This window comes from Grammomys surdaster, unplaced genomic scaffold (genome assembly GCF_004785775.1).
Source record: "Grammomys surdaster isolate TR1022 unplaced genomic scaffold, NIH_TR_1.0 164, whole genome shotgun sequence".
Taxonomy (NCBI): Eukaryota; Metazoa; Chordata; class Mammalia; order Rodentia; family Muridae; genus Grammomys; species Grammomys surdaster.
The window spans coordinates 3,917,358-3,940,614 of NW_021604612.1; the positions used below are offsets into that span (position 1 = coordinate 3,917,358).

The window sequence follows — 23,257 nt, forward strand, 5'->3', positions numbered from 1 at the left end:
GTGGGGTAGATACCCCAGGTCGGATTAAATAATTTTGACAACATCTTTCACTGTAGTTTCTTTCCCTATAGCTTTGTTCCCACTTACTGAGTGTGTGAAGACTCCAGGAGACAGCTGGAAAGTGTCACTGGCCCTTGGGCTCTGTCTGCTCTGTCTGAGCTGTCTGCTCAGCCTGTGTCAGTACCACCCAGCCTCTAGCCCTGGGCTTCCCAAATGGGCCTGGGGATCCTGCAAGCTGCTGAGGTTTGGATGTTTTCAGAATAATGTTGTCCGGTTGGCATATTTCACTGTGCTAACATCTTCATTTTCCGGGCCCTGATAATGTTTGGAGCATAAATATTTCCTGTAACCCAACACTTAATTACCACCCAGTGATTTCATTGGCCGAATCCAACGCTTGTCTTGGGTCTATCACTGGACTTGGATGTATATTGTGTGATTCCCTTCTCCCAGTTTAAAGGAAACATAACTCAAACCATTTTCCTTTCAGTTTTTTTAAAAAAAGATTTATTACTTTTTACTTTATGTGTATGGTTGCTTTGTCTGCATGTCTGTCTGGACTATGTGTGTGCAGTACCCAAGGAAGCCATAAGAGGGAGCTAGATCACCTGAAAGTGGAGTTACAGATGGTTGCTTGCTGCCATGTAGGTGCTGGGAACAGGGTTCATGTCCTCTACAAGAACAAATGCTCTTACCTGCTGAGCCACCTCTCCAGGCCCTCTTACTGGTTCCCTTCTGGGATCCGTTGGGCAGTGGTTAGAGCTGACAGTGACGCTGCCGACACCCACAAGGGACCAGTTTCCTGTTTTGTGATCATTACTCCAGTCAGTGATAGAGGGTAGCTGTCCTGTCAGCGGCTCAGTACACTCTGCCCCAGGGAGAGCTGGCGTCTGATGTGCCCTAGTGATGTAGAGGCCCCATCATGGTGAGCTTATTGGGAATGAATCACCCACGACTGAAATGTCAGATTCCAATGGGGCAGTTAGACGAGGCTTTAACAGTATGGAGTTATTGGAGTCTTTGTGTTAATAAGAAAGTATAACATGTAAGAAAGCTTTGACAAGCCTTTGCTTAGAAAGAGCTGACACCGCTCTCAGAGAGAGAGAGAGAGAGCGCGCGAGAGAGAGCACACAAATAGGTATGGGGGGGTGTGTCTGTGCATGTGTGTGTGCACGTGTCTTTGCGTGTATGTTGTATGTGTGCATGTGTGTTTGTGTGGGGGCCAGCTCATGTGGGTAGCTGTGTATCCACACGCGTGGATGTGCGTGGATGTGTGTGTGTGTGTGTGTGTGTGTGTGCGCACTCACACATGTCTTTGGGTGTACATGTGATGTAGAGCCAGAGGTCTGAATCGGGCATCCTCTTCCATTGTACTCCACTTTATTTTTTTTTTATTTTTTCCCACTTTATTTATTTATCTTATTTTTCGAAATAGCGTTCCACTGAAGCTTGCCAATTGGCTAGACTGGCTAGCCAGTGTGTCCCTCGCATCCTCCTGTCTCGGCCTCCCCAGGGCTGAGCTTCCAGATGTGCTCTCTGATTCCCAGCTTTTCAGGTGTGTGCTGGAGGACAGGCTCGTGGGTGAGCACGTAACCGAGGCAGCCCCCCCCAGCTTCGTTTGCATATCGCCTATAGTGACATTTGCCCTGGGAGGGCGTGTTTATTTAAGTAGATCAAAGTGGCTTGCAGACCAAAAAATGCCAACTGTCTCTCCCATTTAAAACAAATGAACCAGTCGGGCGGTGGTGGTGCACGCCTTTAATCCCAGCACTTGGGAGGCAGAGGCAGGCAGATTTCTGAGTTCGAGGCCAGCCTGGTCTACAGAGTGAGTTCCAGGACAGCCAGAGATACACAGAGAAACCCTGTCTCGAAAAACCAAAAAAAACAAAAACAAAAACAAATTAACCAGCCTGCCAACCTTGTTGACCCCTGTTGCAGAGGAGACCGACTAAAGATAGAGCCTCCATGTTGTCCACGGTGGGCGGGGGGGGGGGGGACGTCGTGGATTGGAGGGGTGAGGGGTTCGTGGGGACAGGCTGTGGTTAGTCATTTGGTTGCTAACGGGATTTCAGCAGTAGTATGGGAGGCGTTGCTCTGGAGCTGGATAGATGTTCTCCTCGTCCAGCAAGCTGGTCTCTGTTGATGCTGGTTTGTTCACTCATCACCCCAGTACCGTCATGGAGTACTGATTTGGAGGTCTCTGATGACTCTTGACTGTGACGATTAGCTCCTTGTGATTGGACCTATGGCAAAGCAGCACACAAATCACTCACCCTGTGAGCAGAAAGCAAGGGGAGAGAGGGAGATGGAGGGGCGGGACCCACAATCTAGTTCAAGATCATGACTTAAGGAAGCCCTCACTAGGCCCACTACAAGGCCCTGTAGAACACATGGAGGCTCAACTTTCCGTTTGTCATCGCCTGCCTGACGGACTCCCTTACAGTGCTCATCTGCAGGGGAAACCTCCCCTTCACCCCATGCCGGCGACAGCCAATCAGCAGAGGATACGTCTCCTGTACCAGTGCATGCCTGTGTCAGCCACAGCCAGCATTTCTTCCTCACTTGGGAGAGAGATACTTTTGCTAAAGAACGCTAGGCAAACGGATTTTTGTCGTCGTGGTCGTCTTCTGTCGCCGTTTGAAATGCTACTTTACTCTCCTCACGCTCAATAATCCACAGCGCCATCTGAGGACCTGACTCTCTTGTCACTCTGTCCGTGCCACTTAGGATTTCTGTTTTTGTCAACTTGACATAAGCCAAGGCCATCTGAGAGGAGGGAGCTGCAGACTAGAAAATGTTCTGGTCAGTTTGGCCCCTGGGCAAGCCTATGGAGCATCTTGTTGATTACTGACTGATGTGGGAGGGCCCCGCCCGCCCCCCGCCCACTGGGCGGGGCCATCCTCTCTGCAGGTGGGCCTGGTTGTATAAGGAAGCCGGCTGAATAAACCCTGGGGAGCAAGGCTGCTTCAGTTTCTGCCTCCAGCTTCCTACCCTGCTGGAGTTCCTGCCCCCACTTCCCTTTAGAAAGCAAATAAACCCTTTCTTTCCCAAATTACTTTTGGTCACAACGTTCTATCATAGTGATAGAACCTCTTCCCAAAAGGGTCTCTAACTGGGGAGTCTAGAACAGAGACTGCAGGCCAGAGAAACCACTCCACCCGTGTCTGGCATCTGGCTTGGTAGACCAGTGAATTTATTCGGGTTACTCGTAGGAACGTGGGCAGCTTATGGGCAGACTTACCATTGCGTTTCCTCCTCTTGGCCATCTTTTACTGCTATGTATTGTCAAGAAAGCCTTTTCCCTTTCCTCTGTCCCGTGAGGCCCCCATGAGGCACCTCATACTGGTCATGAGAGTTGCCCTGGTCCAGGATGGCAGTAGTCACACCCAACCCAGAGGACGGCCCTGCTTGTCGCCTGCTGCTCTGTGTGTGACGGTCTTTCTCTGGCTTGTTTGATGAGTTTCTTATTCTAGTTTTAAGCAGTTGGATGGTGATGTGCTTAAGAATAATTGTCTTCATGTTTCTTAGGCTTGGATTTGCTGAAGTTTTTAGACCAGCGGGTTCATAGCTTTTAGCAACTGTGGGCATTTGTGGCCATTTTCTTCTTACAGATTTTCTCCAGCTCACTCCTGGGCTCCCTCAGAGTCTACAGTTAATGCTACGCTGCTGTCGGTTGTCTCTCAGCTCGCTCCCTCTCTCTCTTTCCACCTCCACTCCCACCCCCACCTTCACCCCCTGCAGCTCTCTGGTTGGTTTTTAAAGGTGGTGGTGGTGGTTGTTGTTATTTTGGTTCGGTTTTGTTGGTTATGTCTTGTGGTTTATCTTGGATAGTTTCTAGTGCTTTGCCTTCAGGTGTACTAGTCTCCTAAGGTGTCTCTAACCTATTATAAATGTCTAGGGAAATGTACATGAGAGAGAACATTGTCGTTCTAATTTCTTAAGTTGGCTCATAGACTTTTCTAGAAAATAAGTTTTTCCTGTTTTTCTTTTTAGGAAAAGGACTTCCTTTGGCTCTACCTGAGACTAGATGGTTCTCTGTGCTCTTACAGCTAAGCAAATAGTACTGTAGTCCACAGTCACCCTGGCCCAGCATCCCCTGGGTGTCCCTGGCTTCTCTCCCCTCATACCCTTCCACTTGTCTTTTCAGAAGAGACCTGGATTCTACATGCTCACCTCTGGTTTCTGCCACCATTCTGTGCAAAACCACCATCATCTTTCTTGACCGGCAGCCTTGCCCTCCTCCCTGCTCCTTGGTGCCTTTCTATCTCGACCTGTGATCTCACAACGTCCCCAAACTCTTAGAACAGCTGTGGGAGCACGTCCTTCCTTCTTGTGCTTTCCAGCTGTTTCAAGTGAGCCTCAGATGCTTTCCTGGACCGTTAAGATTTTGGTGTCTGTCTTCCCCCATCTCTGTCATGACCTGGTGTCTGTCCCCTTCCTTTCTGTCATAACCTGGTGTCTGTCTGTCCCCCTCCTGTCTCTCTGTCATGACCTTGTGTCTGTCTGTCCCCCTCCTGTCTCCCTGTCATGACTTGATGTCTGTCCCCCTCCTGTCTCTCTGTCATGACCTGATGTCTGTCTGTCCCCCTCCTGTCTCTCTGTCATGACCTTGGCTATTTCTCCCTTTCCTTGTTTTGTTGTTTGAAACACTGACCACAAATCAGAAGAAAAGTACATTTTTCCTTATAGTCCAGTGCAAGAGTCATTTTTGAGGTTGATTTCCAGAACCTCTCACCTATCCCAGAATTAGCAGATGTTCAAGACCCTTATATGCAACGGCCAGAGCCCTGTGCATATCTTCTTCTAAGTGCTGTGACTAGAGGAAGCTGTGTTGTCTCACGAATGTGATGATGGAAGCCCATGTTCACAGTCAGTATCAAGAACCCTGCCACCCCCACACCCCCCACTGGGTTTCTATCACTGATAAAACAAATGACCTAAGCCACTTCTTTGGGAAGGAAAAAGTTCCTTTGATCCTATGGCTTGTAGGATACCTCCACATCCTGGGAAGTGGGGGCAGGAGCTGACACAGAGGAGTGCTGCTGACTGGCCTGCTCTCCATGGCATGCTCAGCCTGCTTTCTGCCTACCCAGGCATGGCTCCACCCCAGGGACCAGGGCTTACCTACCTCATCAGTTACCAGCGAAATGTACCACAGACTTGCCTGCAGGCCAATCTTACGGAGGCATTTTCTCAGTTGAGGTTCCGTCTTGCTATGTGACTCTAACTTGTGTCAAGTTGACATAAAACCAGCCAGCACATTCCCCCAGACTATTTTCTGTCTGTGGATGGTTGAGTGCGTGGATGCAGACCACCCCTGCCCCACGGCCCCCCCCCCCCCCCCAGAGGGTCACTACCTATATTCCACTGATTCTAAGCTGATTCACCTCAGGGTGTCTTAGGGTATGGGTACACACGGACATTCCAGGGCTTGATTAACTGCACTTTTTCTGAATGTTACATAAAGTAGGGTCGGCTGACACTGCTGATCTGGATGGGTTATACATCTACATCAAAGCTTTGAAGTCTGGCCTCACTCTTACCACCCAAAGCACACCGTCTTCTGTCAGACCTTCTCTGTCTAATGGAGTGCAGCAGACAGACAGAATCCCCCCATAGCATGCTTGCTGCTGGGTCACAGTCCAGGGACCCCTGTTCTCTCACCCAACTCTTTTTGGTCGTCACATGACAAGCAAGCCGTCTGTCATGTGTCAAGCCCTTTCTTTCCACTGTCTCCCTTCAGCAGAATGAAGGCGCGGGCTACACGTGTGTATAGCATATGTTAGCATATGTCAGCACTGATAGGACGTGTCAGTCAGCTTTCTGTTACTTTGACAAAATACCCAAGTTATTTGACTTGAGGAAAAGAAGTTACCGGTGTTCTTGGGGCCTGGGATTCTGGCTCATGATCGCTCAGCTGTGCCGTGGATTGTGTCATCAGGGGCACGTGGTGGAGGGGCCTGCTTATTTCTGGTAGCAGGGAAGCAGTTACGGGGTTGTGGGGGTGAGAAAGTTCAGGGTTCCAGTATGTTCTTCAAGTACCTCCTATGGCGGGACCTCTAGCTAGGCCAGGTGCCTTAAAGGTTTTGCCACCTCCCGTTAGTGCCACAGGCCGAACAAGCAAACCTTGAACACAAGAGCCTCTGGAAGACATTTAAGATCCAAAATATAGCAATAATACTGCTGTCTTGGGGTAGCGTTGCCTCAATGCTGGGGTTCACTTCCAGGTTAGTGTGAGGTTCTGTGAATCTTTACTTCCAGGTCAGTGAGTCGCGGCAGCTTTAATTCTTAAAAAGTCTCTGCTTTTTTCCTGATGTTGTCTTTTGTGTTTGTGTGCATGTTGTGTGTGTGTGTCTGTCTGTTGTCTGGCTACTAAAGCTGGGAAGGGGTCAGTTGGAGGGAAAGTCACTCATTTTTCAGAATTGGGGGTTTTGGGCCAATGAAGAGGAGTAAGAACACTGCTCTCCCCAGTTCTCCCCAGCTCTGCCCGAGGGTTAGTGTCAACACGAAATGATGCCTGGTGCTCACCTCACGCAGCTCCTCCATGTGGCGCGCTACCTATTGCTGAGACCGGGGTGAGCTGATGTATTGGCTCTGCGTGAATCAGAGGCTGGGGCTGCCGCGGCAGCGCACCTGGCTTTTCAAGCAAACTGTGTTTGGGGCACAGCGTGTAGAATTGCATTCTTCCCTCTGAAACATTTACAATGCCCCTCTTACCTTTTAGGCCCATCGAGACGAAATCCAGCGCAAATTCGACGCCCTTCGCAACAGCTGCACTGTGAGTACAAAGATACCGAAGATGAGTAAAGCCCCGAGGGCAGAGGGGACCTGGGGTTTCCCATGCTGCTGACTGAGTTTCCATGGTCTTGTAAGCTTGAAGACCTTAATGGTTGGTTCTTCTAGTTCTTCAGGGGGCTACCTGTTTTAAGGATGTTAAACCCATTCTTTAGGTTTGGGGGGGCGTGCAGATGGCTGGAATGGTTAAAGGAGTCAGATGATTCTGGGTGTGGGGCACGCACCTGTAAAGGTAGCGGAGCAGGAGTATGAAGAGATTGAGGCAAGACTGGGATACAGAACTGAACTCAAAATAGAAAGCCAAACCATTTGATTTTCACCCTCACTATGAAACTGTGGACAGACCCAGCAGCTTCAACTGAGCTCCTGAGGCTGCGGAGGGTCCAGCCCCCACCCCGAACCCTGGCAAGAAACTGTCCAAATGCCAGGGACTGGCTATCTACATGGCTTCTCCAACCTTTGGCCTCTGCCAAGAAGAAGGGCCAATTAGTTCTCCTGTGGACCAAGAAAGTTTATCCTCCTAGCAGAGAAAAATCTGCTTTTTTAATATGTAAATTCACAACCTAGGACCCTCATGGTGACATCACTTCTGCCGAGAGTTCCATCAGCAGCCGACAAGCCTCAGTCACTGGTTACGTAATCTCGTCAAGTCAGTGGAAAAGCAGGCTCTATTTTTGATGAAAATGAAGGACAGAAATAGGCCCCTTTGAGGAGATGGGGACGCTCTCCTTATTTGTGCTTCCGTGCCTTTGGTCTTTTTGTGGCTCTCTCACTTTCTCGGTCACTCCTCAGTGGTCCCGTCCCTGCTTGTACTATTTACGTCTGTGAATTTCCAGAAACAGCCCCTCCCACACGTGTGTGCATCTATCTGTCAGACTTGACAAGGACCCCTTCCTGACTAACTGGGGCATTCGATCTTGGGTGCACTCTGTCAAAGTTTGCATCTTAGCTCCCCACAGTATAGCCACAGCATACACGCAGCTGCAGGATGTCTAAGCCCATAGGTCCACGGCTCACCTCAGAGTCTCCCCTGTGGACCTGGCAACAGTCTGGTCCCTTTCTGTTTCCTTAGTGTTTTTAGTGTATGATGAGGACCATGGCTTGGCTCATTCTCCCCTGATCTTTCTCCCTGACCTGTGGATCCTTCCAGGAGGAATTAAGCTGTTAGGGAAAGTCCCCATGCAGGTCCTTTGGTAGCTGTAGGCACGGATCTCTGGTGACCAGGGGTGGACCTGTTAGGTCATGAGACGTGCTTTCCTTTGTCAGGCGGTTTGTTCTGTATGTCTGGATGTGGCGGGGAATGCGCCTGCCTCTGGATACCTGCCCGCTCCCTGCTCTCCCTTCCTTGAGGAACTGGTGGATTCCGATCCTGTTCTTGGCCGTCTAGTACTTTTGCTTTCTTATTTGTGCACCATTGGTTTCCTTGTGCCACACACACACACACACACACACTTATTATGAATGACCACAGAGTGACAGGGACCACCGTATGCCTCATGATTTCTCTCTCTTCTTATTCAATCATTTCAAAACAGGATCTCACCATGTAGCCCAGGCTGACCTTGAACTTGCTCTTTCAGGCAAAGGTCAACATTCTGTCCCTGGAACCCTCTGCAATGTACTCAGATATCTTTTAGAAGAAGAGGCCTACAAAGAGAAAGGTTGATAGACGTAGTCGATAAAAATAAAAGTATCTTTTTTATTCAAAATGCTCTATCCACAGTATTCAATGAGAAGTTGACAAACGTGAGGCACTCAGCAGCGACTCTCTAGAGTGGTCCTACACGTTTATAGACCGATAGCGATCGACGATCCAATTCATAGAAAAACCATTAACTGTGACTCCTTTATATGACTCACCTTTCCTTAAACTTGGATGGTTTTAAAATGTATCAGTCAGTTAATCTGATTTGTCCTGTTCACCTAAAGACCCCTTTTCACTACTTTTAGTTTCCTAGCATAAGGACGTAAAGGAAGCCATTTTTTTATATATATACATTTTGAGGTGAGTGGTATGGAACAGAGTTGGAGGGTTCCAAAGTGTGTATACACACCGGGAACCAACCAACAGGGTCGGGATAAGAAACACACCCAGCACCCTTGATTTTGCCCACTACCTGGCCTCCATTTATAAAATTGGAAGTTTGGCCATAAGGGAACCTGTGGGTATGTGGGATTAATTTGATTTCTGGCTTAACTTTAATGATGTTTATACTTTCTAAATTTGATTTCTGTGAGACAGTGATTCCCAGGGTTTGTTCCCTTTACCAATGGCATTTGGTAGCCAGGTCTCTGGGACCCCTTTCCAAAGGTGTGGGTGTTGGGGGGGTGTCACTGACCTGACAAGGTCCCTCCACACATCAGCTGAAACAGCTGGGAGACACAGTGGTCTGAGCCACGGCCTCTAAAGTGACCTCCAGCAGCCTACCTAACACCATCCCCCCTGGCTCCCGTTTTCCTGCTGTAAAATAGGGCTAACCTGTGTGGCCCTGCTTCCAACATGACCTAGATCTTTCCTGCTCACAGCTAGGGACTGTGGCTTGGGTGCTGGGTGAGGGACGATGGGGAGCTGCCTTGTTCTGACAAGGACTTGACTTCCAGAAGCAGCAGGGCATCAACACAGGAACCTCTTGGCATCGGGGGCTATGCCTCCGAGGCTCCCGCAGTAGCTCTGCAGTGTGTGCATAGGCTTGACCCATGGGAAGAACTAAGTGTCGTTGGCTTCTCCTGTTGCCTTAGGCTCCTGGCACAAGCTTTGGTTTAATGAAATGGCGTTTCTACTTTAAAAAGCCTGGAAACTCCTTCTTCAAGGCATTTAGCCACAAAAGGGGTCTCAGTGACACAGTCAAGTTCAGGGCTGCTTTCAAGATGCCATGGGAGCTTGTCCTGGGTATCCCACCCCTTTTGGTGCTGTCCACGATTGCCCCTGCTGGCTTGGTGTCACCTCTGGTACTGGTAAGGACCCCATAATAACGCAGCCTTGAGGAGCACTAGGTTAGTCATTGCAGAAAGCTCGGGGGCAGGAGACTTCCAGGCTCAGACCGTTTCTGTGTTTTGAAAGGATTTTTAAAAAAAGGATTGGATTCAATCTGTCACCTAAAACCCCTCCCTAAGTCTGTTTTAGAGGGGAGTTGGTGCGCAAGCATATGACACAGCTTTAATTATGAATCAATCTGTCAGCTATAAGATTAAAAATAAATAATATGCAAATAGCTGCCTTCGGGAAAGTAGGCATTAAAATAGGATGTCGGTCCCAAGCCTTTCCTGCTGCTGCTTGTCGTTTGACTGGCCCCTTGCCACTTACAAGCCATTGGTCCTCTCGCCCTCTGCACGCTCTTGCCCTGTGTCTTCTGGTTGGGAGTGAGGGGTCAACATGCAGTTCTGTGACCATGAGGTTCACAAGGTTTTGGTTTTTTGTTTTGCTTCTGACTCCGAGAGTAGAGAGATTTATATTCTCGTTCTTTCTCAGAACCACACCAAGATCTCTTGTCTGCTGTAGCAAACCTGGCTGGCCCCGTGTGAGGAAGCTGCCCCTGTCCTGTCTTTTTTTACTGTGAAGATAGAACTAGGATTTCTGTTTATCCTTTCTTTAACCCTCTGTTCTTGGGGCCCAACAGCTAATGAGCTCATAACTAAGTGTGTTGGTAAACAGGCCATTTGCCCTCAGTGTGGAAAGAATTTACTCACGGTCACAAAGATAACTAAGGATTTTTGCAAGTTACCTAGTCCAAAAGCAAAAGTGTCCAAGAAGGGTACCAGACATACTGCCACAAGCCCGTGGTCCCAGCCCCTAGGAGGCTGAAGCAGGAGTAGGTTGAGTTTGAGGCCAGTCTGCTATATATGTCTTGGAGAAACAGAAACGGACGGGGGGAAGGTTTGAGTAGTTGGAATATCCCTGTTGTCTCTGTTCCAGAGGACAGCATCCTGTAGGCATAAGACAACGGAGTCCCCAGCTTCAGGGCTGGGCTCAAGGTTTTTCATATTACCACAGCCTCACCTTGTCACTTGAAAGGGGCAGAAGCCAACATGCTCTGACTTAAGCAGATGAGGCAGTCCAATGAGTTAAAATGCTTTAGAATCCTCCATGGCAACAGGCATGAACACATCCATCCACACACACGCTCTCTCTTTTTCTTACATGCACGTACACGCGCACAGCACGCATGCTTGCACACATGCATACATGCAGCACACATGCTCTTACATGCAGGACACATGCTTTCACATGTAGCACACATACTTTCACACATATGAACACACGCAACACACATGCTCTCACACATGAACACACACGCTCTCACACACATACATGTACACAGCACACATGCTCTTGCACACATGGACACATGCAGCACACATGCTGTCACACACATGGACACATGCAGCACACATGCTCTCGCACACATGGACACATGCAGCACACATGCTCTCGCACACATTACCCTCATCCAGTCAAATGAGGAAAATGAGACAGTGACAGATACAGAGGTGGCGATCAGATGCTGGAATAATACCAAGATACAGGTCCCTCAAAGACACAATGACACGGGAATGGAAGGACCCTTCCTTCTCCAGCAGACCTGCCTCAGTCATGGAAGACCCGGACCTTGTCACCGCATGAGTTTTTCTCCGGTTTCTTCTTTAGCTCGTTATAGTCTTAATTTGGGCAAAAGAGAAGAGATGACAGAAATGGGCTCATAATAAATGGGTTTTTTCCCCTGTGAATCAAAGAAAGGAAGTTGGTACCCAAAAGCTTAAATATAACCTTGAATGGCAAGGAGATTTTACAGACTCTGTGAATAGATTCTCTGCAGTTAATGTGTTCCTCAAGAGCCTTTCAGAATGGAACAGCAGTTTGTCATTAGTTTATATCCCTGTATCTCTCATGCTTTAGGACTTGGACAGATACAAGGTAGTTAAAAGATGAAGAATATAGTGTATTTCTATGTCAGAGATGGAGAAAGCCACGAAGTTCAAACTCACTTGGAGTTCCGGAGTCTGACAGGCCTGCTTGTTTGCCCCATTCTGCTATTTCTCCTCAGAGAAGGGGCAGAAAGACGCAGATGGTTAGGTGAGACATCTGCAGCATAGGCGAAGGGCTTAGGGGCGGGGTTACTGTGTAGGATGGAGACAGGCTGAGTGCTTGCAGGTGTCTGTCTTGACTTAGCTCTTGACGTGACACTGAAAGGTGACAGACGCAGGAGATTTGAGGTAAACTATCAGTGTGTGTGTGTGTGTGTGTGTGTGTGTGTGTGTGTGTGTGTGTAGCACAGCTCATGATTCATGCTCCAGGTTTCTGAGGAAACTTTTTGTCCAAGATCCTGACCAGAGTCGTCATTGCCCACTCATAACTCACAGAGTGTCTCTTAAGAGCTCACAGGACTCAACATGGGTGTCCGTGTTCCAACAGGTTGCTAGGACATTTCCTACCCCGAGAGTCCAGCAGCTTGGGGAAAGGAGCTTTCTGGAGTATGTCAAAGAAATGTCCCTAATTTACACTCTGTAATTCTGTGTACCCACCCAGGAAGACATATATTTTGATCAATACGGTTGAAATAAAGAATTAGGTCTGAAAGCAATGCTGACGGATCATGAGGTGTAGAAACAGTTAATAATTGTAGGCTTAAAGACGTTTCCTTTTAATTTACTTCTTTTTTGCTGCATAAAATTTAATTTATGGCCCATGTGCCTTATCCTAACTATTACAAGAAAATTACCCTTAAATTTGTAAAGTATTTTATATAAATGTTCTCTGCACGCACTGATCCTTAAGCTTCGGCAAAGAGAATAGACCAGCTAAACGCACTGAAATTGAAGTCATTCTGTCATTGAACAGGGAAATAATTTAGTAAAACCAGATTAAATCTCCCAGTAAAACGACAATTTCATATACTTGGAGACCTCGCTGCGGAGCAGAATCCATTAAAGCCGCATCGTGATGTGGTATTGTATCCTCAGAATTACCCAAGCTCCCCTTAAGATTTTTTCGCCCTCTTTGTTACACAGAATTAAACTCAGCGCCTGGGATGTTATTCAAATAACCGTTAGTATCTTTCATTGTGATTCTTCCCCGATAAAACTTTAATTTGCTTCCTAAGGCTGTGTCTGTGGCAGTGACGTATCCCGTGGGTGGTGTCAAGGTCGGCTTCAGTTTAATTAGATGATGTCACCAGTCGGTCCCCTCTGCTTGACCCGGGCTTCCTGCCTTGTGTCGTTCTTCCTGCTGTTAACCAGATCTCCCTTGAGCTTGGCCCATCCACTTAGTACTTGGTTGATTGGCTCTTGCCATATTTTCTAGATAGACCTCGAGGTAGAGAGAAAGGAGACATTCCCCCGTCCCTGTGCGTGTTTCAACTAATGAGTTGGCGAGCGCACTTGGGTCTGGCATCAGGTCAGATAGCTGCGGGTTGGTTCTCGTTATCAAGAAGTGTGACCGGTCACAAGGCAGCATTCCAAACCACTAGCTCAAGGAAGTGTGTCCTTGCTGACAGTGAGCTTTTCTGATACATTATCTCCCCCTCTCTCCCTCCTTCTGTCCCCACCCCATAGGTCATCACCGACCTGGAGGAGCAGCTGAACCAGCTCACCGAGGACAATGCCGAGCTCAACAACCAAAACTTCTACCTGTCCAAACAACTGGATGAGGCTTCTGGTGCCAACGACGAGATCGTGCAGCTGCGGAGCGAGGTGGACCATCTCCGCCGTGAGATCACGGAGCGGGAGATGCAGCTCACCAGCCAGAAGCAAGTAAGCAGGCAGGCTGGGCCCTGGGTCCCTAGAGGAGCCTTGGGATTTAGAAGGGTCTGGGGCGGGGCTCAGTTCCAGTTCATAGCCTGGGGTTAAAGTTTTAAAAATGGCTTTTTAAAAGTGAGTACTGAGGTGAGAGGTGACTGAGAAGTTAGGAGTCCTTACTGCTTTTCCAGAGGGTGTGAGTTCAGTTCCCAGCCAGCCACCCTCACTGGGTAGCTCACAACGGTCTGTCACCTCCACTTCCAAGGGATTCCACAGCACCCACTGGCCTCCACAGACACATAAATACAAAGGAGAACCCTTTAAAGCAGCTACATTTGCTTGTTTTTGTTTTTTTTTTGTTTTGTTTTTCGAGACAGGGTTTCTCTGTGTAGCCTTGGCTGTCCTGGAACTCACTCTGTAGACTAGGCTGGCCTTGAACTCAGAAATCCACCTGCCTCTGCCTCCCAAGTGCTGGGATTAAAGGCATGCGCCACCACTGCCCGGCTGATACATTGGCCTTTAAAGACAGGGTATCACTGTGTAACCCTACCTAGCTGGCGCTGACAGTGGACTCTTGGCCTCCTCCTCGGTGCTGGGATTTTGGATCTGTGTCCCCACCTCCCAACCTGAGACTGGCTTTGGGTTGTACCTCTCAGATGGTAGAACAAGTGACCATCATTCTATTGTCATCTGGTCCCCTTGAGCTTTGGGGGAGAAAGACCAACTGTCTCTGAGTCTGCGGTTAGGAACTTATGCGTTTCTGAAGCTTGTTTGACAGAAGTCACCTCTAGGAATCCCTGTTTGATACAAGGCACAACTCAGTGTTGCTGGTTTGCAGACGATGGAGGCCCTGAAGACGACGTGCACCATGCTGGAGGAGCAGGTCCTGGACCTGGAGGCCCTGAACGATGAGCTTCTGGAGAAGGAGCGCCAGTGGGAGGCCTGGAGGAGCGTCCTCGGGGATGAGAAGTCCCAGTTCGAGTGTCGAGTTCGAGAGCTGCAGAGGATGCTGGACACAGAGAAGCAGAGCAGGTAGGAATGTCCCTTCTGTAGCAGACCAGTGCCAGGTGACCACCCCAAGTCCCCCTGAGAGCCCCGATCAGGGTACGCATCTGTCCCAGGTTTCCTGAGACTCAGTTGTTTTCTCGGATGCAGAACTTTCAGGGTGATAGCCAGGAGAGCCTTAGGTGACCCAGGGAGGGGTGGATGTCCTGGCTGTAAGAGCTGACAAGTGTTTCTCGAGACCTGAGTAGTGGCTGGCATGCTTTTATTCTGTAGCAATGGCCTTACTAAGATTCCTAGCCCAGCCACGTCACCATGGGTTTCCCAGCCTTTGAATCCTGCTCACGAGAACTTTCTCCTTTTCCTGCGTTCTTGAGGGAGGTTTAGTGCCTCGAGTTACCTGGGGATTGCTTGTGATCTGTACATAGTAGGGTGCTCTGTTTTGTAGCACGGTGGCACATCTTGTCTGGTTTCTTCTCACTAGATGCCAGTAGCAACTTATTTCTCAAGCTGTGACATCTAAAAACAATCCCAGAAGTCACCCAGCATCCCCTGGGGTGAGCCTGGGCTGGCACCCACTCCTTTCTCCTCTGTCCCACCCCATCTCTGTCCTTTCCCCTTTAAGTAGTAGTTTTCTGAATCCTCGTGGCCAGTGTTCAGTTCCCCTGCTGGGCCCCTCATAGCTCGGGAGCTCTGCTCATGTCAAACGTTCAGTTAGTCTAACTGACTAACTGAAGAGGCTTTACGGCCCAGTTTGTAACCCGTGACCACACAGGGCTTTATTCTAACCATGTTATGTAAAGATGACAAGAGCTTATCGTGAGCCCTGAGGGTCCTGTCTCACTTTCTTACATGACTTCATGTCTCTTCCCGTGTGGTGTTTATCCTTCATCTCTGCTGATGTTTGCCCCGCCCCATGTCAGCAGGGTCCCCTCATCAGACTGTCCCCACGATGACTCGATGGCTGGGGGATGTGAGAGAGAGCAGGCTCTCTGAACAGTCTGATTCCTAGTGGAGTTGAAGTAGGCTCGCTCGGGAGCGAACGAGAACTCTTCAGACTGCCAGAGAGCCGGGAGCCGCAGCTGCTTTGCAGCGTATTCCGGTGTGTGGGGCGCAGGACTGAGGCTTTAAAAGCCTGTCTAGCCTTCCTTCCAAACTGTCCGGCTCCCAGGAAGTGCTAGTCACTCCCCCACAGACCCCTCCCACCCGCCCTCAAGCTCAGTAGTCCTTCAGTCTGTCAGGCTCAAAGCCTGAGGGGTAGAAAGCATGTGGACTGCTTCACCCCGAGTCTGCTGCCTTCAGCACAGCTGGGAAAGTTCTGGCTCAGCACTCCCACCCCCATCCCCACCCCCACCCCTGTTCTTGTTTGCCATTATGTAGCTGGACAAAATATACTTTTTAAATTGTTGTCCTCATCCTCAAGAAGCCAAGACTCACCTTCTTGTGTCTTCTGCTATCTTTCGCCTGCATTCTTGGAAAGAAGCGGATTTGTGCTTCCTGTGGAGAACAGGGAAGCATGGCCTCTGGGAGGCGGAGCTGGGGCGTGGCCTCTGGGAGGCGGAGCTGGGGCAGATTTAGGAGCCAGCAAGGGGCTTCATCCAGGATTGCCAACAGTTTGTGGTGGAACATCACCACACGCAAGCCAAAGTGCAGAGACAAGAATGCGCAGGACTCAAATATGGGAAGAGAAGTGGTTTTCCCCCTTTCACATTTGAATTTCTGTGTTCTTTAGTGAATGCATTTGTCAGGTTCAAGTTTCAACCTTTTATGAGAACTCAGAACCCTTAGGCCTTTCCTATGCTCAAAGAAGACATTCACTAGAAATTGAAGCAGCCTCCCAGGGTCCACCTCACGCTCTGGTTCCTTGGTGGCGGTGTGGTAGATGGTCACTCCGGGTTCTCAGCCCCACAGGGAGTCTGTGATGCTGTAGACCCCTCCCCATTCAGTCGGCTTGCATTTGAGAATGGCTTTTTCCTCTTCAGCCTTTCCAGTCGGTCCCCACAGGAACTTTACCGCCGCAGGGCAATTTTAACCCAAGTCTGAAGTGGGTCAGATTTTTGCTCTGTAAGCTGTCAGGAAGGAAGACAGCATTTAAGGTAGAATCCAGGGTTGCCTTCCCTCCAACCTGCAGCCTATTTAGAAATGGGCCAGCCTCCTCCCTCCAGGTCAGCAGCGTGGGGCGTCTGATGGTGGCCTGTGCTCCTCTGGCAGGGCGAGAGCCGATCAGCGGATCACCGAGTCTCGCCAGGTGGTGGAGTTGGCAGTGAAGGAACACAAGGCCGAGATTCTCGCTCTGCAGCAGGCTCTCAAAGAGCAGAAACTCAAAGCCGAGAGCCTGTCGGACAAGGTCAGCACACATCCCTTCCGCCGTATAGGAAATGGCTTCTTTTTCTCCTTTAAAGGCAGGGTTAACACGGATTCAGACACAATCCTTGGTAAACATATCTCAAAAGCATTCCTTTGCTCGCTCTAAAAACGTCAGATATGTCTCACGTGGGGCATTCTTGGTTGGCAGTGGCATAGCTGGGTGAGCTGGGTATTGGGGTTATCCTGATTGGATGGTGAGTTTTCAACATCTACCTGTCTGGGCCCCTAAAGTCCAACACCGGGTACACAACACTATTTTATTCACAGAAGGATTTATAAGCCTCATGTTTTCAGAAAACACTGTGACAGTGACTGTCTCTTTCAGTGTGACTCAAGGCAGCCATGTTCACGGTGAGTGTAGCGTAATCCGTTTCCTGTCACCATAACCAAGTACTTGAGACAACGTAATCTATAAGGAAGATTATTTGGCTAATAGCTCTAGTGGCTGGAAAAGTCCCCAGGTCATGGTCCTAGCATCTGTGAGAACTCTTTTACTGTGTCATAATGGTGGCTGATCCTGCTTGGTGAGACAGAATGTCTCCATTTGGGAAGCCACTAATGGCTTTGTGGGGGGCCTCACCTAATACTAATATCACCCAGGGGCCCCGCTTCCAAATGTCACCACCAGCATCCATTACCTCGAGTGGTGGTGGACTTATTTACGCCTCTGTTTGCTCACGCTTGTGCACACACGCAGGCGCGCATGCACGTGCACAAACACGTGCACACACTTTTCAAAATAAATTTAAGCCTTTACTATTTATATGCTGTTCCATCTTTAAAAAAAAATAAAATCATGTAACTGGAGGCTTTTCCTGACTTATTAAATATTTTTTTAAACATATAATTCTGAAAAAAAAAATCACAGGCAGGCACCTAATTTAAGCATTGCCTTTGTACAGGAAATTTGGGCTTCTTCCAGTCTTTTTTCGCATATGAATAACGCTCAATGAACATAAATCTTCATGGACATCTGTGATTATTTTCTTACCGGAAATTCATAGAAATAGAACCACTGGACCCAAGGCTATAGCTTACAGCTCAAGGATAATTCTGAGTCAGAGTATAGCTGGCTATGGTTTTTAATAACTTTAATAATTTTTAATAACTTGAGGAAAGTACATTTATTGTCTGGAGACAGACGAACCTTTCCGGGTTTAATGCTGTGTTTCTAATTGGATATTTGTGTGGTATTTAGTAGCCGACGTCTGTCTGTCTAGATAGTCCAGTTCCATTTGATCTTACCTGTTTCTGACACTATTTCCTCTTACATGAACCTTTTTTCTAACACGGCAGGCCTTTGTCCTTCATGGTTGTGCTTCATGGTAGCCGATGCGCCTCCTGGTAGCCACCCTGTCTGTCTTTCTGGCCCAGATATAAGATCCTTGAGAGGAGTTGGCCATCTTCCCATCCCAGTATTGATAACATGTAATAAGCCCTAAGAATATGATTATTTAATTGAATTCAGGCAAAGCCTGGCAGGTGAACTGAGCAGCCATATCCTTAAAACTTGTTCCAGCCACACTGAGTTTTCCCGTCTTCATGTCTTGTCACATGGGCTTTTTTAGACCTTGGTTATCTTTACATGTGAAGGTCTGGGGACATCTCATAGTCTGCAGTCTCTTAGCATCCCCAAATGTACCGTCGTGGCCAATTTTTCCAAACGCACAGCTCAACGACCTGGAGAAGAAGCACGCCATGCTCGAGATGAACGCCCGGAGCTTACAGCAGAAACTGGAGACAGAGCGGGAACTCAAACAGAGGCTCCTGGAGGAGGTGAGTGGGAGCCGCCTGGGAGGTGACGCCGTGTGAGTGTGTGTGTGTGTGTTACACATGCAGAGGATAGAGGAGCATGTTGGTGGCTTGTCTTTTGCTGTCCACTTCACTGCCATGAGACTCTCACTGAAATGGAAGCTCGGCATTTTGATTAGACTAGTGAGCTCCAGAAAGCCTCGACCCTGGGGCTACAGGCATCCACAGCCACACCCAGCATTTTGGGAGGATGGTGGGAATTCCAACTCAGGTGTTCCTTCTTGCACAGGAAGTGTTGTTTACCCACTTCTCCTGAGCATCACCCCTCCCCCACCCCCTATAAGATTTTGAAAGAGGAAATTTGTTGTTATATCCAGACGATTGGACCGAATTAGACATTTTGGAGCTGTCATTTTTGAGGTAGTGTAAGGGGCACGTATAGCACTTTCTAAAGCTTGACACACAGTAATGGTGTCTCTCGGAGGCTAGAGTGAGCACCTCTGTCTTCCAATGTGACACTTCCTTGAGACTGACGTTCATCGTGGTGTGTGTATTCCCAACTGAGGTTCATCGAGCAGTGGCTGAGTGAGCACTGAGTTGAACTGTCTTTAGAGTGGGTAGCCTGAGCAGGTTAAGTTCTGTGTTGGCAGAAGACCCATGCCGATTAGCTTCCTACACAGGGTAAACGCACGACCAGATTTTAAGTACCACATTTCACAAGGGCTTTTGAACATGGAGTAATTCAATTGAAAAGAATTCTTTTGAGACACAGGGTGCCAGGCTCAGGCTGCTCTCCCAGTATGCTCCTTCTTCTGTTTCATGACTTTTCTCCTCAGAATGAGCATTGCTACGGGAATTGGGGATGACTTCCATCCCCCAACCCAAGTCTCCTGCCCAGACTCATAGATTCTGCTTTCTCACTCAACTTGACCTCCAAGGATGTACTTCCAGTTGATACCGTGTGAAAATCTGGGTTTGAGAAGGGCACTGTCTAGTGGGCCCTGCAGCTCAGTTAGCAGAGTCATGTGGGTGGAGCTTCCCGGGTGCTCTGCTGGTGGCTGTAACTGGGCTCTGCTATGCTGTTTGGGGGAAGTAGGGAAAATATTGCAGGTCTCCTGGACTGCTTACAGACAGGTGTCTTATAAAATCGCACCTTAAAAACCACAGCTGGGCGCTTGGGAAGTTCTGGAGGTGGGTGGTGGTGTCAGATGTGCAGCAATGTGAACGTCCTTACTGCCACCGAGCATACGTCTATGGCTAAAACGGGGGCTGGGGCACAACTGATGACGTGCTTGCCATACAAGCATGGGGTCTACCTGGGTTGGGATCCATGGCAGTGCAGTAGCAGACCAGACGGTCCCTCATGCTCAGTGGCGAGGTGCCAGCTTAGCCGAAACAGTGACCCTCAGGTCCAGTGAGCAACCCCATCTCCAGAGTTAAGGTGGAGCCTGTCAGATGGCTCTTGCCAATCCAGATGACCAGAGTACAATCTCTGGTCATGGTGGAAGGAGAGAACCAACTCTCCCTACACACAGAGGAGGGAAATAGCTAAAACGGTCTAGTGTGCAAGAGTCAGATTGATCTTAGCATCGTAAGAAAGAAGGAAAGAAGGAAAGAAAGAAAGACAAACAATAAAGGGATTAATTTTATGTTGTGTGTTTTGTCACCAAAAATTAAAAATAAAATTTATATATGCAAACACAAATGAATGGAATTCTTCAGATAGAATGAAATTCCGCTGTATTATAGGTTGACTATTCCTTACTAAAATACTTGGAGCTAAAAGTATTTTGGATCTTTGAAATGCTAGCATTTCAAAGATCTCTTAGAGGTGGGACCCAAGTATAAACATGAGATTCCCTTACATCATCTGTACATGTAGACTGGCAGCGACGTTAGACTGTTTTTACATGTGGTTCTGGGGATTGAACCCAGGGCCTACTGCACGCTGGGCAAGCACTGCAGCCCTGGGCTGTACCCCACGTCTTTGCCTAGTGTTTTTAACGGCCCACATTTGGACCGTGTCTATCACATGAGATCAGTTGTGGTATTTTCTAGAAGTTTTGGGTCTGGGAACATTTCTAATTTGAGGTTTGGATACTGGGACTGCTTAACCTGTAATAGAACCCGCCAATCTACCAGGTGGTCCTTTCTCTGGGATGAATAGGCAATGTTCCTACATTAGGCACACGCTGGAAACAGAAACAGAGCAGACATAATCAGGCTCCCAAGTGTCCTACTTCCCATCTGCAAAGGGCAGGCTGGCCCTGACAGCTCCGTGCTTGGTCCAAGGTTACACGGTGACTCAGTGGCAAAGCCTGGAATAGCATGCTGAAGCCTGACTCAGCCCCACCTTCTCACTTGGGCCGAGAACATTCCGGATAGATGTTTGAATAGATGTCTATCTGGCCAACATTGATCTGAATTGGAACTCACACATCATCAAAAACCAAAAGACTAACCCTTAGCAGCCCGAACATGCTGGGACCCTGGGTTGTAATGTGTGTTTCATAAGTTTGGCCACGACCAAAGGGTTATCTGTCCTCAAGGGACAGAAACTTCGAAAAGAGACAGACTTTAGAATTTTAATGTCACCCAGCCCTAATTCCTCTCGTGTCTGACTGCCCCTGACGGATTTTACAGTGGTTCTATCTCCCTCCTCAGCCCTTTGGAAGTCCTGCCAGAGATGAGTGCCCATTCGCCCATTGGTTCGTGTCCAACACAGGGAGGAAGGTCCCCTCCCCAGCATGTCACACAGGCAGGCTCTGTGGCACTCTACCGGGTGCTGCAGGGAGTGTGGACATCACTTCTAGTTTTCAGCAACCCTTAATTCCCAGAAAATCCTTTCTTATTTTGAAACGCCTACAGCTGCCAAGTACTTTGAAGCTAATGTGGTATCAGGAATTGATATTAATAGTCCAATGTGCTTCTATTGTTATTTATGTGTGTGCCTGTCCATATGTGTGTGGGTGCCCATGGGAGCCGGAGAGGACATTGGAATCCCCTGAACCTGGTGTCATAAGTAGTGGTGAGCTGCCTGACGTGGATGCTGGGGACGGAGCTGGAGTCCCCTGGAAGAACTCTTACCACCGAGCTGTCTTTCTCCAGCCCCACGCTATGTATGGGAGTGTAGCTTTATTGGCTGAGTTGTTAATTGCCTAGAGGCTACAAGGGCCTGAGTGCAACCCCTAACAGTAGAAGAGATAAAATAACACAAAACCAAAGCAAACAAGTCAAAAACCAGCACACGCACCCGCGCACACACACACACACACACACACACTCAATGAACAACAAATGTCTGTCACTAACACAGTTACCACCATGTGCCAGGTGTCTTAGTAATGGGCATAAGTTTGTATTGTTCTTGCAGAAACCCTGTAGGATAGCCGTGCGCTTTCTTGACCCCTTCGTGGCGTTAGTGTGGTCTGTGTGTGTTGTGTATTGTGTGTGGTGCTGTGTGTGCTCTGTATTTCCACCTCCCACCTTGGCTCATCAAATTCATCACTTGGCCCTTTGAGTAACCATGCCGTTGAGTCTTCTTAACCTATGAGATTACGAGTACTCCACCACCAAGTTTGTCCTTGAACACCTTCCCACCCCATACTTACTCAGCCAATGTTTGTAAAATGCCATCCTGCCACACTGTTTCCCCTTCGTTTCCGCCCGTCCTTCCTGCTCCCTGCACTTGCTCCAGTTCTGTCACCAGCTGCCCACATCACCCTCCCAGTTTCCTGTCACTCTCATAAAGTGCTTGGACAGGTCTAAGAACATCACCAAGGTCCACCTCCCCAGGGAGCTCTGGCCCACAAAAACAGTGGCTAGATGGCTCTGAATAGAGCGAAGATCCCTTTCCCTGCTTTTTATTATAGTAAATAAACAGCCTGTTTCCTGGTGAGGCAATGGAGAATCGATGTGTTTAGTCTAGAGAAATATTTTTGGCCCAGCTGTCACCAGGTGAATCATTCGTGCCCATGACATGTTTCTGCTTGGTTCCTGCTTGCTAATTAATGTCCTAAAACAGTAGAGAAAACTAAGGAAGGAAATTAACGTGGATTTTAAGGGACCAAAACTGCCCTTCAGGGCATCATCTTAACTCACTCCTTCCTTCCTTCCTTCCTTCCTTCCTTCCTTCCTTCCTTCCTTCCTTCCTTCCTTCCTTCTTTCCTTTCTTACTTTCTTTTTTTCTTTCTTTCTTTCTTTCTTTCTTTCTTTCTTTCTTTCTTTCTTTCTTTCTTTCTTTCTTTCATAAGGACTTTGGTTTATTTTAGAATTCTAAGCCATGCACCTCAGGAGTGACTTCCCTCCATGCTGTGACAGTTACATGACTGAGACAATTTGCAGGAGGAAGTGTTCATTTTCGCTCACAGCTTCAGAGGAACCATCCATCTTTGCGGGGAGAGTGTGGAGGAGTGGGGCTGTGGAGCCAGGAAGTGGAGAGCAGGAGACAGAGGAGGAGGGTTCAGGGCAAGACACAGTCTCCTAGGATGTCTGTCTTCCAAGCAAGCCACGCCTCCTGTCACTTAGCCTCAGGCTACTGATGTCATACTGTGACTCTATCTAAGGTCCACCAAGCCAGAGTGCCTAAGATCTAACTTCCCTGGGAATT

The 23,257-nt window shown here is 48.5% G+C and overlaps 1 protein-coding gene across 5 annotated transcripts in view; it reads left to right on the top strand.

The window, feature by feature from the left end:
* The window catches only part of Cit (citron rho-interacting serine/threonine kinase), a 166,973-nt gene that overhangs the window by 111,637 nt on the left and 32,079 nt on the right, over positions 1-23,257 (top strand). For all 5 annotated transcript variants that reach the window (XM_028765441.1, XM_028765442.1, XM_028765438.1 and 2 more), the window contains 5 exons: positions 6,725-6,778; positions 13,345-13,542; positions 14,366-14,559; positions 16,741-16,876; positions 18,568-18,672. In XM_028765441.1, the coding sequence (XP_028621274.1) occupies positions 6,725-6,778; positions 13,345-13,542; positions 14,366-14,559; positions 16,741-16,876; positions 18,568-18,672 (687 nt within the window). The remainder of the gene's footprint in view (positions 1-6,724; positions 6,779-13,344; positions 13,543-14,365; positions 14,560-16,740; positions 16,877-18,567; positions 18,673-23,257) is intronic.